Genomic DNA, 24,257 nt, shown 5'->3' with positions numbered 1-24,257 from the left:
CCCGGCACCAGGCCTGGCTCTTCTGCCCCCAAGAGACAGGTGGACGAGCCCTGCTCAACGGGCAGCAATTGCGGACGCATTTCTTCTGCGCATGTGCAGATGCGGCGGCCATCTTACGTAAGTACCAGATCAACGGAGCCCCAACTGCGCATGCGCGGTTTTAAAAACTTTAACATATGAATAACTTTAAGAATATAACACCGATTTCAATGAAACCTCTGCCAGAGGACCACGGGACAATGGTGAGTAAGGTGGGCCTAAAGCTGTTGTGCTATTGTATATCGTTTTGGCAGTAGTTCAGGAACAAACGAGGGTTTTAGTATAGAGATGCCAGACATCTTTTCAAGGAGAGAGAAGGAGGAAAATGGAATCCATTGTTAAGAACATAACAGGACGCTTTTAAAACTAACGTATCGTTAGGCATGGCCAGCATAGTTCTACGAAAGGGAAATAATGTTTGAAATTCTCAAATTATGTTTTAAGAATATCATAAAGAATAGATAAGGGTGAACCACTGGGCTTAGTACATCTAGATACTTGAAAGGTGCTTAGTAGGTACCTCATAAAAAGTTTTTATATAAAGTGATGGTTCATTGGCTTCAGATAACCAAAACCTGGGTAGAGTATTGGTTACAGGGCAGAAGGCAGAAGATTGGAATGATCAGATATTTGTAAGTTGTGCAGGATGTTACCAGTGGTTTAGCAAGGCATTGCAGATGCTGGTTTACACTGAAGATAGACACAAAATGCTGGAGTAACTCAGCGGGACAAGCAGCATCTCTGGATAGAAGGAATGGGTGACGTTTCGGGTCATTGAAAATGGGTGCAGGAGGAAGCCACTTAGCCCTTCGAGCCAGCACACAGACCCTTCTTTAGAAGTCTGAAGAAGGGTCTCGACCTGAAACGTCTATGTTACTAGTGATGTACTGCAGGGGCAATCATGAGGCTGTAAACATTCACAGTTTACGTTGTGAGAAGGTGAGGGTATTATAACACTCCAATCCAATGCAAAGACATGCACGTTTGTAGGTTAATAGGTTTGTAGGTTGTAAACTTCCCTGGATTGCCCCTAGTTTGTAGGGCGTGAAACTGGGATAACGGGTGACCATTGGTCGACGTGGACTCTAGTGGGCCAAAGGGCCTCTTCCCAACCTCCACCTCCCAAGTAAACCCATCTCAACATCCGTTTTCACTGCAGATACAAATGAAGACGAACAGTGGAAGTTGGTAAGGAATCTGAAGGAAAAAGTGATATTGGCAGCGAGATCAGAAAGTGGCAATAAGGCCATAAATCAGGTGTGATGGTATTCGGTTTGGCAGGATTAGCAAACAAATGATAGAAAATGTTGTGATTATGCAGTTTGATGAACTGGGTGATGAAAGGTTCATGACGAAATTAGGAAGACACATTACAAGGTCTTCTTATCACAAAATGGTTGAAGTATAAAGTAGGGGTGTTTTAGTGTAGTTATACAGGACTCTGATGAGATCCTAACTGGAGTACCATGTGCAGTTTTCTTCTCTGTGCCTAAGGAGGAATATACTTACCTTATAGAGAGATAGTTTAGATTCACCAAATTGATTCCTGGGAGATGGTGAATTCGTAGGATTGAAAAACAATGGTTTATATTCAAAGGTAATGCAAGATTCTGGATTGAGAAGATAAATACAATGAAGATTGAGAATCTAAACATGCGGAGGATAGTCACAGATAAGAGGTCAACTGTGTAGAACAGAGGTGAGGAAATTAAAATATGCAGTTGTTCAAAAAGGTATCCCACCACCACCTTCTCAAGGGCAGTCAGGGATGGGCAATTATACATGGCCTAGCCTCCAAAGACTACATCCCTTTGTTTAGTTTAGATTAGTTTAGAGATACAGTGTGGAAACAGGCCCTTCGGCCCACTGAGTCCACGCCGACCAGCGATCCCTGCACATTAACACTATTCTACACACACTAAAGACAATTTTTACATTTTCCAAGCCAATTAACCTACAAACCTGTACGTCTTTGGAGTGTGGGAGGAAACCGGAGATATCGGAGAAAACCCAGACAGGTCACGGGGAGAACGTACAAACTCCGTACAGACAGCACCCATTGTCGGGATCTCTGGTGCTGCAAGCACTGTAAGGCAACAACTCTATGCTGCGCCACCATGCGATGAATTAATAAGGAAAGTTAACAGGGCCGGGCAGAGAGTTGGCCAGTACCCGACAGAAGCGTGGAGTAGGCTGGAGAGACTGTGTGACCTACTTGCTTCTCTTTCTTGGCTGCTTAAAAAAACACGGTCCATTCGTTGACTCTATTCTGGACCTGCAGCAAAACCTTCCGTGTGTTTCCTGACACACAGAACAGATTGGATGTTATTTAATGTAACAGATCTGGTTCCTTTCGTCAGCACTTTCAAGGTTTCTCTCTGTCAGCTTTCTCAGCTCTTACTGGGCCAGTCTATCCAGGATGGAGGTGACCCACTGAAAGGTCTCCTTCTATTGTTAGTTTAGTTTAGAGACACAGCGAAGAAACAGGCCATTTAGCCCACCGAGCCCGCGCTGCCCAGCGATCACCCTATGCACCCACACTATCCTACACACACTAGGAACAATTTACAATTTTACCGATGCGAATTAACCAACAAACCTGGACGTCTTTGTTGTGTGGGAGGAATCCAGAGCTCCTGGTGAAATCCCATGTGGTCACAGGGAGAACGTACAAACTCTGTACAGACAGCACCAGTAATCAGGATCAAACCCGGATAGCTGGCTCTGTAAGGCAGTAACTATACTGCTATATTTCAGTATATTCCGTGTATATTCAGTGTATATTCAGTATCCTTCATTAATTTCTTTGATTGAGAGATCTTACCCGCAGCCACAAAGTACTTTTGAAGTCGTCACATAATCAATTTCTGCAGTCTCTGGTGTCTCTCATCAATTTCCATAATCAAGATCACAAACATCAGTGTGATAATAATCAGGTCATTTGTTTCTGTGATGCAAAATATTGGCCACACACTAGACATTGGTCCCCTTTCTTTCACCAGATGTATCACAGGATCTTTTATGCCCACTTGCAAGGGCATTATGTATTTTGCCTGCCCGGAAAGCAGAAGCCTCCAATAATACAATGCTCCTTCTCCACATTCCACTGGAGAGTCCTGCCAGATATAGTGTTGATGTGGAATGAGATTGAATCTATAATCTTCATATACAGAGGAGAAAACTCTGTTAACTGAGCCAAGTGTTTTTTTTTTGCCATGCAATACAATGGTCTCTGAATATCTGGGAATATTGGAGCTATTCCCACAGGTTAAATGATAAGTCCATTCAGTGTTTCGGGTGGCACGGCGATGCAATAGTAGAGTTGCTGCCTTACAGTGCCAGAGCCCTGGGTTCGATCCTGACCATGTGTGCTGTCTGTACGGAGTTTGTACAGTCTCCCTGCGACCATGTGGGTTTTCCCCAGGTGCTCCGGTTTCCTCCCACACTCAACAGACGTCAGGTTCGATCCTGACTATGAGTGCTGGCTGTACGGTGTTTGTATGTTCTCTCTGTGACCGCGTAGGTTTTCTCTGAATGCTCTAATTCCTCACACACTCCAAAGAATACAGATTTATAGGTCAATTCGTGCTAGTGTACAGTGCGGACTTGGTGGGCCAAAGGGCCTCTTTCCTTACTGTATCACTGCACTAAACACTGAAACTGAGCCTTGCCCATAGCCGGTAATATTGGTTGTGGATGGCTAAAGGTTTAAATATCCCCTCCTACACCCTGTGCAGGAGTCTTCAAACATGCAGCACATCAAGGGCCAAGGAACAGCAACAGCTTTTATTTATGTAACACGAATAATTTGGGAGTGCCTTCCAGGTTATTTCACAGCTGGTTCAATCAACATTTGACATGGAGCCGAAGAGTAGACATCAAGGAAGTTTAACAAACCTTTGGTTAGAGAATAAACACAAAGTGCTGCGTAGGTTTTCTCTGAGTGCTCTAGTTCCTCACACACTCCAAATACGTACAAGTTTGTAGGGTAATTGGCTTCAGCAAAAATTGTAAATTATCCCTAGTGTGTAGGATGGTTCTAGTATATAGGGTAATCACTGGTTGGTGTGCACTTAGTGGGCTGAAGGACCTGTTTCCACGCTGCATCTCCAAAATCTAAAGTAAAGTATTAAAGTACTTGGTATTTTAGGTGGGAGAATTCCAAAGTGCAGAACCCAGACAATTCAAGGCATGATTGTTGATGGTGTTTGAATGGATGGTGATGCGGGTAGTGTGGTGAGGGGAGGGGCGAATAGCATTGGGTACAGGGATAGAACACCTAGAATTGGACCAATGCAGAGGGGTGAAGAAAGATTGAGACTTGGGAGAGGATTTAAATGGAGGGATTTGAAAACGCAAGGTGCATACAATAGATGATCAGCATTTGGTTCAAGTTGGGATCTGGTCAGTAGAAGAAGGAAGGAAGGCAAGAAATGAAGAAAGCAAAGAGGTTCACTTGATAGTATGGCAAATTAATATAGTGCAGTGTTTGTTATTGGGCTCTGACGATATGGAATATGTTGCCAGATTGGCATATGTTGTCGAAGGGCCGAATGGCCTACTCCTGCACCTATTGTCTATTGTCTTAAAGAACTGAGTATATAAATACAATTTATTAACGTTATATAAGTATTAGTCAGTGCTCCTTGCCTAGAGGTTGTGATAAAATCCGCCAGTGTCCACTCCTTTTTATTATTACCCGCAGTGTCTTGCTGGAAGTGTTTGTTGATAGTTGAGATGGATAGTGAGGTCCACCTTTGCCCAGCGATGTCTAATGTCCAGCTGGCAAATGGCAGCAGAATCTATGAGTTTCCATTTTGTAGAAAGGGCGATGTGAAACTGCCCAGCTAGCCAGAGCGATAAATCTGAAGAGCAACTGGAGAGGAAATCAAATGATTAGAAATGAGGTGATTGTGCTAAAAATTGCAACACACTCTCAGAGAAAACTGGGTTATTATCAATTGCAGATCCCTCTCTGGGGAAAACCTTGTTAAGCTGACTTCCTACTGTCTGAGTTTGAAGTGCGTGAGTTTGTGTGTGCAAATGGTTCTTGTTTTAAGGAGCCAATTAGCCACAGTTAGCAAGAACGCAGACGGAAAGGTTATTATTTTTCAATTGCAGCTCTAATAGAGTGCGCCTGTTTACTTTGTCACGCTGTAGCTGAGAATTTTTCATCTCCTGTTTTTGAGTTATCAAACATATGCATCTTAATAACACCGTATCTTGTGTTTAAAATAAAAAGACAGCACCCTTTTCCAGAAAGAATGTTTGGAAAGAGACAAAGAAAATTGGGGAGGGTGGGGGTGATGGCTGGGAATGGGGGGGGGGGTATTTTTATTCCAGTGGAAGTAGGTCAAAAAATGGGAGGCGAGATGTCTCCGTAATGTTTCCAGGTGCAGTCTCACCTGAGCCTACAATACTCTGATACCGCAACGTGAAAGCATAAATCTTATGGCACCTATATCTTATCACAGACTCCAAGGAAGGAAAGCACATAGAAAATCCATCTTCACTAAAAACATCGCGAAGCTATAAACTTACTGAAAGAATTCACCATTAACTTCCACTAATTTAGGTCACTACTTATACATGATACTTAGGAATGCACAGTGCAGTGAAGAATATTAATCACAAGTACCCTTTATGTAATAGGCTTTGCCTTTCTCATCCTGTCTTCTTATAGAACTGCTCCTAAATCATCCTTTTTGCAATGGGACTAGAAGAATTTAATGGTACTGGATAGGGCAGCACTGTGGCACAGAGGTAGAGTTGCTGCCTTACAGCACCAGAGACCCCAGTTCGATCCTGACTACGGGTGCTGTCTGTACGGAGTTTGTACGTTCTCACCGTGACCTAAGTGGGTTTTCTCCAGGTGCTCCAGTTTCCTTTCACATTCCTAAGACGTACAGGTTTGTATGGCTAATTGGCTTGGTAAAATTGTTAGGGAATTTTGTTAGGGACACACATCCTAGTGTGTGTAGGATAGTGTTAGTGTGCGTGAATCGCTGGTCGGCGCGGATTCAGTTGGCTGATGGGCCTGTTTCCATGCTGTACCTCTGAACTAAACTAAACTAAACTGGGTAAACCATGAGCAGTGGATTGGTTACACATCACTAAGCCACCTTGACAGCTGAAACTTCTTAATCATTTCCCGGTTCAAGTAGAAGGCAATTTTTAAACATTAGAACAGAAGAGATGGAAACAGGAGTAGGCAATTTGGCCCCTCATGTATGTTCTGACACTCACTGAGATCATGGCTGATCTTTTATTTCTTTATCATTTCCCAGCACTAATTTGATTCTTACTATAAACAATCACCTATCGTTCTCTGTTTATAATATACTCAGCCACTAAAAATGTAGCCCTCCAGGAGAGAGAGTTCCAAGATATGCTACACTCCAGGTGAAGATTTGTTTTCTTATCTCTGTCCTGACTGGACCATCCTTATTTCAAGACTGTGGCTCCTGGTTTTAGATTCCCTAACCAAGGTCAACATCATTTCTATATCTACCCCCATCAAACCCCATGAGCATTTTATATACTTCAACAGAAATACCTCTCCTTCTTCTAAATGGGGTGGAGGGTAGAGATAATCTGCTTAGTTCATGTTCATCAGTGATAGGAGCAGAATTAGGCCATTCAGCCCATCAAGTCTACGCCGCCATGCATTCATGGTTGATTGATCTTTCCCTCTTAACCCCATTAATCTCTCATTAGACAATCCCTTCTTTCCAGCAATCAATCTGCCGAATCTTCATTGCATTCTATTGCAAGCATTTTCTTCCTTAGCTGGGAAACCAGATGTGTCTATGGTATTCCAGGTGCAGATTCACCTGAGCCTATGATACTCCAACGCTGCATGAAGAAAATGTGCTGCACCTATATTTGGTATAATATCTTTAATTATCACAGAGATGCCATAAAACTCTGCTCCTTGGCATAGTTTAGTTTAGTTTAGAGATACAGCGCGGAAACAGGCCCTTCGGCCCACCGAGTCTGTGTCGACCAGCGATCTCCGCACACTTACATTATCCTACACACACTAGGGATAATTTACAATGATACCATGCCAATTAACCTACAAAGTCTTTGGAGCGTGGGAGGAAACTGGAGATCCCAGAGAAAAGCTACTCAGGTCACGGGAAGGACGTACAAACTCCAGGCAGACAAGCACCCATAGTCAGGATCAAACCTGGGTCTCTGCTTGATGCTCATCTTGTCAATTTGTCATATGAGGTTGCCTTAAAGTAAAAGCATTGTGACAGGTGTCTGGGGAGCAATCAGTGACTTGCATAGTACTGTGCTGATGGATGCACCAAGCTGAGCATTCACAGAACAGAATGCTCCCTGATTTACTGAGGTGGTGCCATTGTGTGTAAATAAAAATAATGAGATAGATGTAGAAATTGTGTTGACCTTGGTTAGGGGATCTAAAACCATGGAATTTGAAAACGATGCGACCTTTAAAAAAGCTTATCGGCTGCAGGAGAGATGAAAATTCGACATTGCAAATGTATAACAGCCGTGTGTGATGAGCAGTGATTTGCGGAGATGCTGGTTTATCCAGGGAATTGTTATATCCTGGAACTGACTGCCACGTGGCTGGTGAAGTATGTCACTGGAACATCGATAAACAATGGAGAAAGGAGGAGAGAGAAATGCATGCAAATAGTGTTGGATGAAAGGGGTTGCGGGAATACTGCGTGAGGCCACACAAACGTTGGAATGGACCGGCACACATTTATTTCTGTAATGCCTTTCCCTCAGTACAATTCCAGCACTTGCAAAATCATTGCAACCCTTTGGCTGCACACTCCAACGTTATCTTCCTGTCTCAATAACCCTGTCCTGACTGCAACCCTCCAGGTATGCTGATTGTTCCGAACCCAAGTGTAGTCTTTATGGAGGTGGACACATAATGCTGGAGTAACTCAGCGGGACAGGCAGCATCTCTGGAGATAAGGAATGGGTGACGTTTCGGGTTGAGACCAGAAACATCACCCGTTCCTTCTCTCCAGAGAAGCTGCCTACGTTACTCCAGCATTTTGAGTCTATCAACGGTTTAAACCAGCATCTACAGTTCCTTCCTACACATGCAATCTTTATGGAGTTGTCTTACCTTGGTTTTGCTGTCCTTGTTCTTCCAGCTGGTAATAGTCATGGGTTTGGAAGGTGCTTTCGAAAGAGTCCTGAAAAGGTAGCATCGGCACACAAACCAGTATCATTGGGTCATTCACATTAGTGCGATAATTGTACTTACCAATTCTAACAATCATCATTGCTTTTTCAAGAAGCAATAATTTTGTGCCGACCACCTTGAATTCCAGAAATATATAACTTATTCAAGAGATGGATTATGATTGCTTTGGACTATTTTAGTGCCATTGTTAAATTATCCAATTAATATGTGGACTACAGCATTGATTGCATAAGGCTAATCCTTTAAATATCCCCTCTGAAATCTCCTTTACTGATTAGTCTGAGGCATAAATTGGAAACCTGCCATGACAGCTGGGATTTTTAAATCCAAATATCTAAATCAGTCTGAAAGAAAAAGTGAATTTTAGAAATGGCTCGACCAAGTGGACCCGTTGGGCCCAAACCTCTCCTGCATTGGTGCAGCACCCTCTCCTCCCCCACTCCCCTCCTCCCCTCCTCGCCCCCCTCCATTCCCCCCTCCATCCCCCCTCCTCCCTCCCCTCACCCTCCCCCCTCCCCTCCCCTTCCCCTCCCCCGATTCCCCTCCCCCCCACTCCATCACCCTCAACCCCCCCTTATCCTCCCTCCTCCCGCCTCCCCCCTCCCCTTCCCCGATTCCCCTCCTCCCACTCCAACACCCTCAACCCCCCTTATCCTCCCTCCTCCCCCCTCCCTCCCTCCCCATCACTCCACCCCCTTCTCTCCCTCCTCCCTCCCCCCTCCCTCCTTAGGAGATAGATTTAAACTTTAAAATGTGAATAACTTTAAAAATATAACACCGATTTCAATGAAACTTCTTCCATTAGCACCAAAGGGACGACGGTGAGTAAGGTGGGCCTAAAATTGTCGTGCTATCGTGCAACATTTTGGCTGCAGTTTCAGAAACAAACAAACGCGAGGTTTAGTATATAGATGCGCACGAACAATTAGACAAAGAAAAGACCCAAGTTCCAATAACTGATTAATGAGCTGTACTGAAATATTACCAATGCTGAATTCTGTTACAGTTGTACATCTTTACAGATGGGGATTTAAGTCAGCACATCAGCTGTGTAGAATTACAGATGTCCTGTCTTGTACATACTTCAGGCAGCCTCTTACCAGTCCACTGGAATAGTAATGGATTGGGAATTTAAAGCTCGTGATTGATCAAAACCATTAAAACAGTAGATTGAAGTTTCTCTTATTCAATGCACAGCTTTGGCAGGGGAATTGTCATAAAATGGTTACATTACTGGCCTAATAATGAACAGATGACATGCAGAAATGATCAACTGCTACGTTGGCAATTGGGGTATTTAAATTCACAGTTAAATTGGAATTTAATTGGAATTTAAAGATAGTTCCAGTAGTGGTGATTATGAAACTACTGCATAGCTGTAAATCCCATCAACCTCATCACTGAACATTATGGATAGAGGGAGGCTTTCCTTAACTAGTCTGTGACATTAGATCCACAGCAATATGATTAACTTCATGCCCTCTAAAATGGGCAAAAAAAACCCATTCATGGTCAAAGACAATAAATATATATTTACTTCCAGCAGTTCCATTGTTCTTGATGTAAATTTTAAGCACTTTATTCACACCTTAACTGTCCTTTCATCTCCAGAGGATGCTTACGTCCTTCAACTTGATCGTGACAATTAACCTAGGAAGAAGCCACAAAAGGCAACAAACAAATTAATGATCAATAGAGTTACGAATGAGTTAAATCCTCTGTTTAGCCAATTCTTCCTTCCAGGACTCCTTAGACAGTACCTTCCAAATCCATGACATTGAACAGCTGGAAGGACAAGGGCCGAGAAGCACCAGGGACACCATGTATGGAAAAAAAAGGCATGGAACGCTAGATTATTGATTAGTACAGGTGTCAGAGGTTGTGGGGAGAAGGCAGGCGAATGGGGTTAGGAGGAAGAGATAGATCAGCGATGATTGAATGGCATAGTAGACTTGATGGGCCGAATGGCCTAATTCTAATCCTATTCGTTATGACCATATGTCTATCACCTGAAAGTTGTCCTCCAAACCATATACCATCCTGACATGGCAGTATATCGCCGTTCCTTCACCGTCACTCGGTCAAAATCCTCTGTTGTGAACAACATTGTGCATGTACCCACACCTGAGGGACTACAGCCATTGAAGAAGGCAGCTCAATGGTGTCTTCTCACGAGCAACTCAGGATGGACAATTAAATGCTGGCTCAGCTTGCGAAAGCCACTTCCCTTCAATTAATATATTTTCATTCAATTTCATATATTTCACTTCAATGAATAGATCAGTCTGAAGAAGGGTCTCGACCCGAAACGTCACCCATTCCTTCTCTCCTGAGATGCAGCCTGACCTGCTGAGTTACTCCAGCATTTTGTGAATAAATACCTTCAGTCTGAAGAAGGGTCTCGTCCCGAAACGTCACCCATTCCTTCTCTCCTGAGATGCTGCCTGCCCTGCTGAGTTACTCCAGCATTTTGTGTCTATCTTTAATATATATTAAATCTGGATAGTCGTGGATGGAATCATTATTGAATGGGAACTTTGACTGATTTTCCAACTCCCTGATGCAAATGATCCTGAGCTTTGGCTGGAATTTTTGTTCCCTTTTGTGGCCTGCACACCTGATATTATAGACGTTGACACAGGGACCTGACATGGTTAAAGTACTGTGTTTGTTCCAGGTCCACTTGCACGTGCTGCTTTACACTTTGGCCAAGGCATTTGTGGCATCTGTGAATATCGTCTGTTGACTTGGACAAAGTTTGGGAGGAGGTGGGAGAGGTAGGAAGGCTGGAAACCCAGGATGGGAGAGAGAGTCAGAAACAAATCCATCGCCCACATAAATATTATGGTACAAGAGTGGCTGGCATCGTTAGATCTGCTTTGCAGTCTGCCGTTTAACACCCACCTGTCTGCTAAATCCAGTTGGATTTTGTAGTAATCTCCAAACCAAATACATTTAATATTTGCATTTTATTTTCAATTTGTGACATGTTTGCTTACAGATAAGCTGAAAGCCTCGCTTGCAAGAGCCAACTTTTTTTTGGTGAGTAACTTGGTTCCTAAAAGCTGTTTTTTTCTTCCCCCTCCCTTGTTTTTACGCGAAGGTCAACAAAGAGGAAACCTGCGTGAAGCACGAGGAGGAGGAGGACATCCTGGACATCCCCCTGGACGATGAGGAGGCGAACGCGGCCGCGGCGAAGATCCAGGCCAGCTTCCGCGGCCACATGACCAGGAAGAAGCTGAAGGGCGGAGAGAAGGATGATTCCGAGCTGAAGGCAGACGGCACAAGGGTTTGTGAGGAAGACGCTCCGGCGGATGGGCCCGACGAGACCAGCACGAGTGCCGGGGACTCGGGAGCAACTGATGCAGGCAAGGAAGGAAAAGAGCAGAGCGGGGCTACCGAAAAGGCAAAGGATGGGGCATCTGTTAATGGGGACCAGTCAGAGACAGGTAGGGGCTCATCCTCCCCTGTGGCTGCACCTGCAGTCATCATGACTTTCTCGAGTTCATTCCCTCTTCTCCTCTGACTTTCACCTCTCCCTGTTCCTTCAAAATGTTCCCTGCATCCCAATGGAAACGCTAAGTAAACACGAACATAACAGGGGTTTGATCTTCTGGGGTGGACACAAAATGTAAATTGTGAATCTGTGGAATTCTCTGCCTCAGAAGGCAGTGGAGGCCAATTCTCTAAATGCATTCACGAGAGAGCTGGATAGAGCTCTTAAGGATAGCGGAGTCAGGGGGTATGGGGAGAAGGCAGGAACGGGGTACTGATTGAGAATGCTCAGCCATGATCACATTGAATGGTGGTGCTGGCTCTAAGGGCCGAATGGCCTACTCCTGCACCTATTGTCTATTGCTGGAGTAACTCAGCGGGCCAGGCAGCATCTCAGGAGAGAAAGAATGGGTGACGTTTCAGGTCGAGACACTTCTTCAGTCTAAAGAAGGGTCTCGACCCGAAACGTCACCCATTCCTTCTCTCCTGAGATGCTGCCTGACCCGCTGAGTTACTCCACCATTTTGTGTCTACCTTCGATTTAAACCAGCATCTGCAGTTATTTCCATACACGTTTGTTCTTCTGGGTCGGTCTAACATGTGGGGCTTCATCAAATGCCTTACTAAAATCCATGTAGATAATGTCCACTGCCTTGCCTTCATCAATCACCTTTGTCACCTCCGCAAAAGACTCAATATATCAGTAAGGCATACCCTGCCATGGACAAAGCCATGTTGACTGTCCCCAATGAGCCCATTCTCTTCCAATTGCCAGTAAAATAATTTATTGTGTGGATAAGTGTTGGGTGGAAGAGTTGGCAGGCATGTCTGAGAGAATAGATCATGGGGAAACTATGGAAGGGAATGGGATTGATGGGATTGTTCTGAGAACCAGAACATACTCAATGGGCCAAATGGCCTCCTTCTAGTCAAGTCAAGTCAAATTTATTTGTCACATACACATAGTGCAGTGAAATGAAAGTGGCAATGCCTGCGGATTGTGCACAAAAAAAGAATTACAGTTACAGTGCAAGAAAAGCACTGGATGGCTCCATTGGATAGATTATAAGAAAATTGACCTTAATGGACTATGCCATAACTGAATTTAAAAATATGTTGACATTATAATGTCAGAACACTATAAGATGATGTACTGACAAACATTAACATTTCAACAAGGTGGGGGTTTCCCTTGATGGATTTTCCAATTTAAAAGCCATTGTAAAGAACATAAAATTGAGTTGCTGTCTCAAAGATTATTCATTATTGAGAAATGATGGCACAACTTTATTTATGTAACAGGACATCGATTGAAAATAAGATTGAAATTTGTCAATGGGTCTATTATTTGGCTGTTAGAATGGGTTGGACATTTTCAACCCGGCGTGATTGAAGAACTAAATTCTTAATTCGGAAGCATAGAAGAAAACCATTGCACTTTAAAATTCATTAGTGTTTAATTCCGCACACATTTCCACTGGCTGGGCAATAATGCTGCTGGTGAAGTCAACAGGCGATGTGATCCTGAATGTTCGCAAGTTCACAAGTTATAGGAGTAGAATTAGGCCATTCGGCCCATCGAGTCTATTCCACCATTCAATCATGGCTGATCTCTGCCTCCTGATCCCATTTTCCTGCCTTCTCCTCATAACCCTTGACATCCGTTCTCATCAAGAATTTGTCTATCTCTGCCTTTAAAATATCCACTGACGACCTCCACAACCCTCTGTGGCAATGAGTTCCACAGATTAACTACCCTCTGACTAAAGAAGCTCATCCTCACCTCCTTTCTAAAAGTGCGCCCTTTAATTCAGAGGCTATGACCTCTGGTCCTGGACTCTCCCACCAGTGGAAACATCCTTTCCACATCCACTCGATCTATGCCTTTCATTATTATGTTGCAGGCAACAGAAGTAGTTCACATAGTAACGTCAGTTAGACATTGTGTCCAATCCCTGGTGTAAGTCGGCAGGACCTATTTCTGAATTTAGCTTTTTTTTATCCTTAGCAACACTAACCTAATTGCCAGTTGCTAAGCAAGATGTGCATGACAGAATGCTCTATCAAACGCAAGGTGCTCTGCCTGAAAAGGTAAAATATTTGCCAGGTCACAGATGCATCTTTCAAGATGACAACATCTGCCTTCCAGACGATTTCTCATTTCTCTTTTTTTAGCTCAATGTCCAGAATTGTCCAGGAGAACTGAAAGAAAAAGAAAAATGGATTGGTTCATGTTATTTGTCATTCCAAATTTGGCAATTGTGGCACTTGATGGTTAGTTATTAGGGGTTCAAGAAAGGTCCTTGGACTGTCTCGGAAAGAGGTCATTCAATACTTTCTGTTCCATACGAACAACTTGGTTTTCTGCTCATGTCCTGATTTTTGATCTCAACAAATCCTTTGCCAAATTGGCTTTTCTTTTAGCTTTGAGATCGGGTTTGAGTTTTGCATAACAATCATCATAGCTGAGTCCAACATTGCCTCTATTTATGTGCTCTGCAGTCACAACTCCAGAGAGGGTGATTTTATCAAAACTCCTCAGTTCAGTTCAGTCTAGTTTATTGTCAGGTGTTCTGAGGTACAGTGAAAAGCTTCTGTTGCACGCTAACCAGTCAGCAGAAAGACAATACAATCGAGCCATTTACAGTGTATAGATAGATACGTGATAAAGGAATATCATTTAGTGCAAGGTAAAGCCAGTAAAGTCCGATCAAAGATAGTCCGAGGGTCACCAATGAGGTAGATCGTGGATCAGGACTGCTCTCTAGTTGTGGTAGGATGATTCAGGCCTTTGTAGATGGGAAGTAGTGGAACCAAACCTGAGTCATCAGACCTATGTCTGAGTACAGAAACAGAACAAACATTTACTCAATAAGCAAATGGGGATAGGACAAAATACAAATCTCAGTCTGTATTAATATCCATCTACAGATAGTAAAGAATAAAATTGTACCAAAAGGCTAATAATAGCACATTAATAATAATTGCTTGAAAGCCAATCATACATTGGAGTGTAGCTACAAGATTGGACACGTCTTTCCAAGTCTATTACTGTGGAAATGATAAGTATGGTGTGTTTTTATGTAATCTGAAATAACTAATTTTATCTTCATGTGTGATTTTGTCAGAACATTTAGATTTTTTTTCTGCAAAATAAAATGGCACTGAGGAAATGTCAAATTCAAGCGACTTACAAAGCCACACATTTGGAGTTTGCCAAACACACTTAGATTTCTGTACTGGCAGAACCCTTCCCCACATTATAGCGATGTGGAAACACAGTTTTGATTTTCTGCAGTGACTTTAAAATGAGGGCTTTTAAATGAATGATACATATTATATCAATCAGCACTGCAGAAGATTTAACAACTGAGAAATACAAATTAATGTATTTCAAAAATCCTTGTATAAATATTCTGTTTAAATACTGGAGAAAAGTAGCTCGGAATAAGGAATAATGGAAAATACTTTTTATTCAGCGAAAGATATGGCGATTAGCTTTCATGTCAAATATATCTGAAGGCTGCTAATACTTTAAACATCTCAAACACACAAAGAGCGTGTCATTGTTTCTCAAAAGATATTCTAAAGAACCAAAAATAAATTGTGTGCTGCACTAACAAATCTAAGAACATCTTAGATGCCCTCAGTGACCAATTCCCCATCAAGTGTGCTTAGTGACCATGGCATTGTGATTGAAGGTAGACACAAAATGCTGGAGTAACTCAACAGGACAGGCAGCATCTCTGGAGAGAAGGAATGGGTGACGTTTCGGGTCGAGACCCTTCTTCAGACAGTTTAAAGAAAGGTCTCGACCCAAAACGTCACCCATTCCTTCAGGTTGTCTGAAGAAAGGTCTCGTCACCCATTCCTTCTCTCCAGAGATGCTGCCTGTCCTGCTGAGTTACTCCAGCTTTTTGTGTCTATCATTGGTATAAACCAGTATCTGCAGTCCCTTCCTATGCATTGTGATCGAAGTTCCTCAGCATTAGTTCTGCTTTGTCAGTGGTGGGTCATGAAGGGATGACTTTATGAAAGTGTGTGTGCAAGCAACAGTGGTCAGGTCACCTCAGCTCGTGCACCGTGAATCGGCCCACATAGCCATGTAACCTGGGCAGGTCATTGCCGGTCGGAAAGTTGCCCCCGGGGTCAAAGAATGGTGATGGTCACTTGGGTGGCCTGAACTTGTGAGAACAAGCGGCCGATGAATGGACAGTGGGTACAGGCTGTGGTGGGGCGTGCAACCGAACAGTTGTATGGGGAAGGAATGACATGGTGAAGGCAGGAGGAGGCTGCTGGAAGGTGTGAAGGAGGAGGATGTTGGAAGAGAGGGAGAGGAAAGTACTCATTCGGGAAAGTGGACAGTGATGGGGATAATGACGGTGGGACACTGAAGAAGGAAGTGATCATTGCAGGAGAGGTGATCAGAGGAGCTGAGGAAGACTGCAGAGAAAATCATGCATGTTTGTATGTGTGGTCAGAGGTTTCCCTGTCTTTGTTTGTATGTGTGTACAAGCTTGTGCGTGCGTGTAAGTGTGTATTTGGTGAGCGTGCACTAAATTTCAGAGCCAGTTCTCTAATCAGCTTCAACCCCCTTTGACATTGAATCGAGACATTGATCCACCAAGACTATATGAGAATTAGGGCACAATTAAGAACTTTCACTAAAACAAATCTTGCCCAGGCCTTCAAGGTTTTGGAACTGGTGTGGAGAAGGCCATCCTGTCCAGAGTTGTTGCCTGAAGAGGAAGATCTGTGGTCACTGTTTCCGAGGATGGACTTCATCTTCCTCATCCCTGCTGCCTCGAGGCAATGAAAGTTCTTGCGGAAAACTGATTCAGCCATTGATCAGTCGGTTTGGTTGCCTCTCATCCTGACCACGACTCCTAACATTCACAATTCTATTCTAACTATTGACTTCCATTGGTCTTCCTGACCCAATTCTGGCTGACATTAGTTTCGAGGGATACAGCATGAAAACAGGCCCTTCGGCCCACCGAGTCCATGCTGACCGTCGACCACCTTTCACACTCGTTCGTCGTTGTTCCACTTACTCGTCCACGAGGGGCAAGTTGCAGAGGCCAATTAACCAGCAAGCCTGCACTTCTTTGGAATGTGGGGGAATGCGGAGCGCCCGGTGGAAACCCATGCGGTCACAGGGAGAACGGGCAAATTCCACTCAGACAGCACCCGAGGTCAGGATCGAACCCGGGTCTTTATCGCTGTGAGGCAGCTGTGCCACTGTGTCGCCTTTGTCGTATTGTTCAGGACTCTCTCTCTTTAGGGATTGCTTCCCACTATTTTCACCAGCCCACCCCTCCACAAAACAAATGCCAGCTCCGCTATTCTTGCAAATTCCGACCCCATCACTTTCTTTTGCAGAGAACTTGAACACATCGAGGAAGCCAGCATCCACATTTCCCCTGACATCAGACTGAAGAAGAGTCTCAACCCAAAACGTCACCCAGTCCTTCTCTCCAGAGATGCTGCCTGTCCTGCTGAGTTACTCCAGCATTTTGTGTCTATCTTCGGTTAAGCCAGCATCTGTAATTCCTTCCTACATATCCACATTTTCCTTTTGCTTATGCTTGCTCTGATCAGGTTTTCAGTTCTGTCACAGTTCTGATGCGCCCATGTAAAAAACAAGTCACATTGCTTACAGCCTTGACTGTGATAAATGACTGTTTCTAATTATTCTTCGTTTCTCACTAGCCTCTGACACAGTTGACCACTCCATCCAAAGGCTCTCCTCCATTTTCTAATTGGATGGAACAGCTCATGCCAGTTCTTATTTACATAGGCAAAAACAAAAAATGTGCCATTTATATAAATGTATTGCTGCATAATTTATTTTTCTGCTTTAAAAGCTTGCCCGTGAAGATCTGCTTTTGCCATCCTATTTTTCATTTAGATGTCAATCCTTGGTAATATTGTTTGAAGATACAGCATTGTATTCATGGAAGACAGACACAGAATGCTGGAGTAACTCAGCAGGTCAGGCAGCATCTCTGGAGAGAAGGAATGGGTGACGTTTCGGCCCGAAACGTGACCCAATCCTTCTCTTCAGAGATGCTGCCTATCCCGCTGAGTTGCTCCACCATTTTGTGTCTATCTTCGGTGTAAACTAACATCTGCAGTTCCTTCCTACACATTATATTCATGGAGCCTGATGATGCTCAGCCTTATCTCATTAGCTCCATGGACCACACCATTGTCTCAGTGTTGTCACACTGTGTAACTGATATCCAACGCTGAATATGTTTAAACTTCCTGCAATTAAATGTGGAGAAACTGAAGCTATTGTCTTTTGCACCTGCTACAAACGCAACTTCCCATTGTAATGAGTGGAACGTCTGGGAGGTGTTAATTTAATGCACATATTTAAAGGTCGGACAGAGGCATAAACTAAAAACCACAACCCAATTATATCCAGCCATTAATCTTGCATAAAATTAATTGGATTTGGATTAGCATGGGCTAATAAATGAAATTATTTTTTTATTGACGATGCTTAATGACTGGATCAAGTTTATACGGTCATATCAGAAGTGCTAGGAGCAGAATTAGGCCATTCGGCCCGTCAAGTCTTCTCCGCCATTCAATCATGGCGGATTTATCTCTCTCTCTCTTAACTCCATTCTCCTGCCTTCTCCCCATAGCCCCTGACACCCGTACTCATCAAGAATCTCTGTGTTCCGCAGAGACCGTTCCCTCCGTAACTCCCTGGTCCACTCGTCCCTTCCTACCTAAACCACTCCAACCCCGGGCACTTTCCCCTGCAACCGCAAGAGATGCAACACCTGTCCCTTTACCTCCCCCCTCAACTCCATCCAAGGACCCAAACAGTCTTTCCAGGTGAGACAAAGTTTCACCTGCACCTCCTCCAACCTCATCTATTGCATCCGCTGCTCTAGATGTCAACTTATTTACACTGGCGAAACCAAGCGCAGGCTCGGCGATCGCTTCGCTGAACACCTGCGCTCGGTCCGCATTAACCAAACTGATCTCCCAGTGGCCGAGCACTTCAACTCCCCCTCCCATTCCCAGTCTGACCTTTCTGTCATGGGCCTCCTCCAGTGCCATAGTGAGGCCCACCGGAAATTGGAGGAACAGCACCTCATATTTCGCCTGGGCAGTTTGCAGCCCAGTGGTATGAACATCGACTTCTCCAACTTTAGATAGTTCCTCTATCCCTCCCATCCCCTCCTCCTTCCCAGATCTCCCTCTATCTTCCTGTCTCCACCTATATCCTTCCTTTGTCCCGCCCCCCTGACATCAGTCTGAAGAAGGGTCTCGACCCGAAACGTCACCCATTCCTTCTCTCCTGAGATGCTGCCTGACCTGCTGAGTTACTCCAGCATTTTGTGAATAAATACCTTCGATTTGTACCAGCATCTGCAGTTATCTTCTTATACTAAGAATCTATCTATGTCTGCCTTGGCTATCTCTCCATTGACTTGGCCTCCACAGCCTTCTGTGGCAAAGTAGTCCACAGATTCACCACCCTTCGACTATTGAAATTCTCCCTCATCTCCTTTCTAAAGGAACGTCCTTTAATTCTGAGGCTATGACCTCTGGTCCTAGACTCTGGCACTAGTGGAAACATTCTCTCCACATCCACTCCGTCCAAGCATTTCACTATTCGGTAAGTTTCAATGAGGTGCCCCCACATCCTTCTAAACTCCAGCGAGTACAGGCCCAGTGCTGTCAAACGCTCATCATATGTTTTATGACGAAGAAATAGATTGCTTGATGTTTGGCTTGTGAACTTGAATAGTCACTTGACAAACTACAATATGGATGAGGTAGCAAAATTGACGCTTATTAAAACATTTATCCTGATTAGGCGGTGGGCAGAGAGTGATGCTCAATTGTGGGTGTTTCAGATCCGTGAAAGTATAGACTTGTGTACGATGTGGGCAGTGTTGTATTTTGTTCTCAGCTCTTTGCCAATTATATGTATCTCTTTTGGAAACTAATTTGGTTACTATAACATAGTTTAGCAATCCGGACATAATTTCTAAGTTTGCAGATGATATGAAACCCAGAAATGGAGTAAACGGGAAGGATTTTTAACAGAAGGTCACAGACAGACTGGGAGAAACTGTCAGCAGATGGCAGGTGAATTTAACAGAGAGAGGTGTGAAGTAACATTTTGTGAGATATAATATAAAATAAATGGCCTACTTCTAAAGGCAGTGTGAGAACAGGGAGACTTGCAAGCTAATATATAAATCATTTAAGATGACAGTACAATGGGAAAGATTTCTTTTAGCTGGAGAACCTTTTGACTTCATTCATCAATGAATCCATTACAAAAATAAGGCACATATTACATTAAGTTAGACCTTAGCTGGAGTATTAAGTTTTAATTCTGAGCTCCCTACATATTAGGGGCAATGTTTAAATACAGACCAATTAACGTACAAGCTCGCATATCTTTGGGATGTGGGAGGAATCCGGAGAAAAGTCATGCGGGCCACAGGGAGAAGCTGGATAGAGCTCTTAAGGATAGCGGAGTCAGGGGGTATGGGGAGAAGGCAGGAACGGGGTACTGATTGAGAATGATCAGCCATGATCACATTAAATGGCTGTGCTGGCTCGAAGGGCCGAATGGCCTCCTCCTGCACCTATTGTCTATTGTCTAATGTGCAAACCCTACACGGACAACACCCAAGGTCAGGATCGAACCCTGGTCTCTGGTACTGCTCAACTCTCCCGTGCTGTGTGGTCGGGTACAGTCTCAAATCCTGAAAAGTGGGTGGAGTATGGGGATCGTACACAAAAGAACAAAAAGTGCTAGAGTAACACAGCGAGTCAGGCAGCATCTCTGCGGAACATGGATAAGTGACATTTCGGGTCAAGACCCTTCTTGAAGTTGGGTGTGAACTTTGGAGGGGACATTTTCTGATTAATTGTAAGAGATGGACTCCTGTCAGACAGAACATTGAAAGCGCTTCTTTTTCCCATAACCCCACACACAACGGCCATTATTGAAGCTCCAAGATAGGTTAAACTTATCAGCCAACTGCTGCACCTTGGTACACACAACGATAAACTAAACTAAACTAAACTAAACTAAAAAGAGATTGATGTTGCTTTGTAAGAACTGGATGGATATCTACCCCTTGTCTCACTCTTAAATCCAGTAATGTACGAGTTGGATGAAGATTCGAGTCACCTGAGATGTTTAAAATTTTAACATCTTAACCACCAATAAATATAAATATTTAATGATTAATATTCAGCTTCTTGTTTAACTAGGAATTTTTCAATTTGGCAGGCATTGTTTTAACAACAAATGGTGTAAGTAGCTTTACAACAATATTCAAAAGTTAATTGGATAAGTTCTTAAAGGAACAAAAATAACAACAAAAAAAGAAAACTGTCAGGAATTTAGATTTATTGCAGAGTTCTTACCATAAAGCGAGGACAGGCCCTAGAAGGAGGACTTCACTTTGTGCTGTGACATTCTCTGCTCCCTCTGTGATTTTCTAACCAGCATCAGGCCTGTGATTTAATGACAGAAAGACTCATGTTTGTCTTGTTAATTAAACCTCATCATCAATCTGTTACATCAATGTAAATTAAAACCAAGGCTAAATGAAAAGCTCATTAAGTCATAAGTGATAGGTGCAGAATTAGGCCTTTCGGCCCATCAGGTCTATTCTGCCATTCAATCGTGAATGATCTATCTCTCCCTCCTCACCCCATTCTCCTGCCTTCTCCCCATAACCGCTGACACCTGTACTAATCAAGAATTGATCTATGTTATCCCACTTTCTTATTCACACCCTAAACACTAGGGGTAATTTATGGAGGCCAATTAACCTACAACCCGCACATCTTTGGGATGCGGGAGAAAACTGGAGCACACAAAGGAAACCCACACAGTCACCGGGAGAACGTGCAAACTCCACGCAGACATTACCTGAGATCAGAATCGGACCTGGGCCTCTGGCCCTGTGAGGAAGGAGCTCTACCAGCCGTGCCATTGTTCATGTATTGTTCATGTACCAGTTGCAATCTGCAGTTGAAATCAATTGAGTAAAAAAAAGACTTGCATTTAGAACACACCTCAAGATATCTAGATTGCGGCCTGGCCTAAAACGTTGGCCATCCATTTCCCTCCACAGATACTGACCGACCCATTAACTTCCACCAGATGTTGGTTTTGTGCTCAAGAGTAACTCAGCGGATCAGGCAGCATCTCTGGAGAAGATGGATAGGTGATGTTGCAGGTTGGGAGCCTTCTTCAGAATGAGGAAGGATCCTCTCCAGAAATGCCACCAATCCATGTTCTACAGGGATGCTGCCTGATCTGCTGACTTACTACTGCACTTCCTGGATTTCTTTTTCACCTACCACTTGCCAGGTCTTGCTACACCCTTCCCCATCACCTCTTCACACTAACTTCCAATCTAGGGAGACTTGCAAGAGAATTCATAAATCGTTTAGATGACAAAACAATGGGAAAGCATTGAAAAATAAAAACTTTCAGAATCTTTTACTTTGACTTACAAAAGCAAGGAGCTTATTTTAAATCATTGAGTTGCTCCGGCAGATGGCTTGTTGCTCCATATTTCAGCATCTGCAGACTCTTCTGTCCTCTTCTAACATCTATGTTACACAGATTATGTGCCCCCTGTAGATCAATCCACTAGGTGGAATCTACACTTATTACACCCCCCCCCCGCCCCCCCCCCCCCCCTTTGTAAATACCACCGTGATTGCTGAATAGAAAGATGCATCTTCTTTGGTAACCATTGGGACAAAGCAATATCCTGAGCACATGAATCATTCTTCTTGTTCTAGTTCACGATAATCAGTGTCACTGCTTATTTGAGGTACAGATGGTGTGTGATCACAAGCAGAAAATTGTGGAAGTAGCTGTTCGATTGTGATTTGGCAACATGCAAGATGCCTACATTGTGATTCAATCTACAACTCAGTTCAAGCCAGAACATAGTTTACCAAGCAAAAACATAGTCTTGGAACAGATGCGCTGCTGGTTCTTAACGGATTCAGATATCTTCCCAGAGTATCTTCTTTCAATAGCCGTCCAAGAATGAAGTGGATATCAGCCATCCTTCAGGTCTCTAAATGATTTTGCTGTGTCTATGCGATCTGGAAGCTGCATTGGAATTTCAGCCAGCAGCAGTTGGCAAAATAATAGTGGCATAATGCATGTGGCTATTGGCATGGAGAAAGAAAGATGAAAAAAAAATCCTACAATATAGAATATTAGGTACCACGCCTGTGCCAGCTCTTTGAAGGTGCTATCAATTAAAGCCATCCTCCAACTCATTCCCCTGGCACTGACTTTTGTTTTGTTTATATATATATATATATACACACGCACACACACACACACACACACACACACACACACACACACACACACACACACACACACACATATATATATATACATATATATATATATATAAATGCACACATTTATATATATATAAATTCACACAAATATATATGTCGATATACGATATGATACTATATCGGTCTGCCGACAGTCACAACACACAAGGTACACAAAAAATATATATATACACATACGCACACACACACATACATATATATATATTCAATTCACTTTTGCAAATTACTGTGAATCTCCTTCCACGCCTTTTTTTCCCGAGAGAGAGTGAGAGAGAATGCTGTTTGTAGGATCACATTGTGTGAATACTGACTCTAATTCATAGCATGCAATACTCAATGCTCTTCCAAACTAGTGTACGACAAGCTGGAGAAATAAGTGACTGCAGATGTTGGGGAAGCATTTTGTGTCCATCTAATGAGTGGAATGTGTGGGTGATGGACAGAAAGGGAGTGTGGTTGAGTATAAAGTGGGTGGCAGGGGACTGAGAGGTGGGGGATGTGGAAGGGTGTTTGTGAGAGGATGTGGGGAGATCAGTAGGAGATAAAGGGACAAAGTGGGAGAAGGTTACCTGTAATTGTGCATGCCATCGAGTTGCAGACCACCCACACGGAATTTGGCGGCACCTGGCAGTGCAGAAAGTTGTGGAAGGAAGGTTAGTGTGGGAATGGGAAGAAGAATTGAAATGATTTGCTTTGGGAGCTCCAGCTGGCCATGGCGGACACAAAGCAGAACAATCACTTCATTAACAGTTGGTCTCACCCATGTAGAGAACAGAACAGTTCAGCATAGAAACGGGCCCTTCAGCCCACAATATGAGAATTGAATGGACGATATCTGTTTACATAATGAAATCAGTACAAAAAAGGTAAGGATATTATTTGTTTAGTACAAAATATTACTGGAACGTCACATGAAGAGCACCAAATGCAATAGGCATGTTTGGAGGAGATGTTAGGAGGTTTGCGTCAGTAACTTGTAGCCTTGCTTTGGAGTCAGTATATTGTAGGCGAAGATTGGAATCCAAAGAGCGGGGCTAACAGTACTATAATGCAGGAGCACTATCTTATTGGTAGTGTGTTTTTTTCCATACAGAAACTAAATACGAACCTATATGTCTTCAGCATG

The 24,257-nt window shown here is 43.4% G+C and overlaps 1 protein-coding gene across 2 annotated transcripts in view; it reads left to right on the top strand.

Moving 5' to 3' along the window:
- LOC144608587 (neuromodulin-like) overlaps positions 1-24,257 on the top strand; it is a 54,850-nt gene that overhangs the window by 5,122 nt on the left and 25,471 nt on the right. Inside the window, exon 2 of one of the 2 annotated variants that reach the window (XM_078426537.1) lies at positions 11,343-11,607. In XM_078426537.1, the coding sequence (XP_078282663.1) occupies positions 11,343-11,607 (265 nt within the window). Of the gene's footprint in view, positions 1-11,342; positions 11,689-24,257 lie in introns of both variants that reach the window. The other variant, XM_078426536.1, reaches the window with a different exon arrangement.

This window comes from Rhinoraja longicauda, chromosome 32 (genome assembly GCF_053455715.1).
Source record: "Rhinoraja longicauda isolate Sanriku21f chromosome 32, sRhiLon1.1, whole genome shotgun sequence".
NCBI lineage: Eukaryota > Metazoa > Chordata > Chondrichthyes > Rajiformes > Arhynchobatidae > Rhinoraja > Rhinoraja longicauda.
Note: the sequence above shows the minus strand (reverse complement) of the source record. Positions and strands in the feature narration are given on the sequence as shown.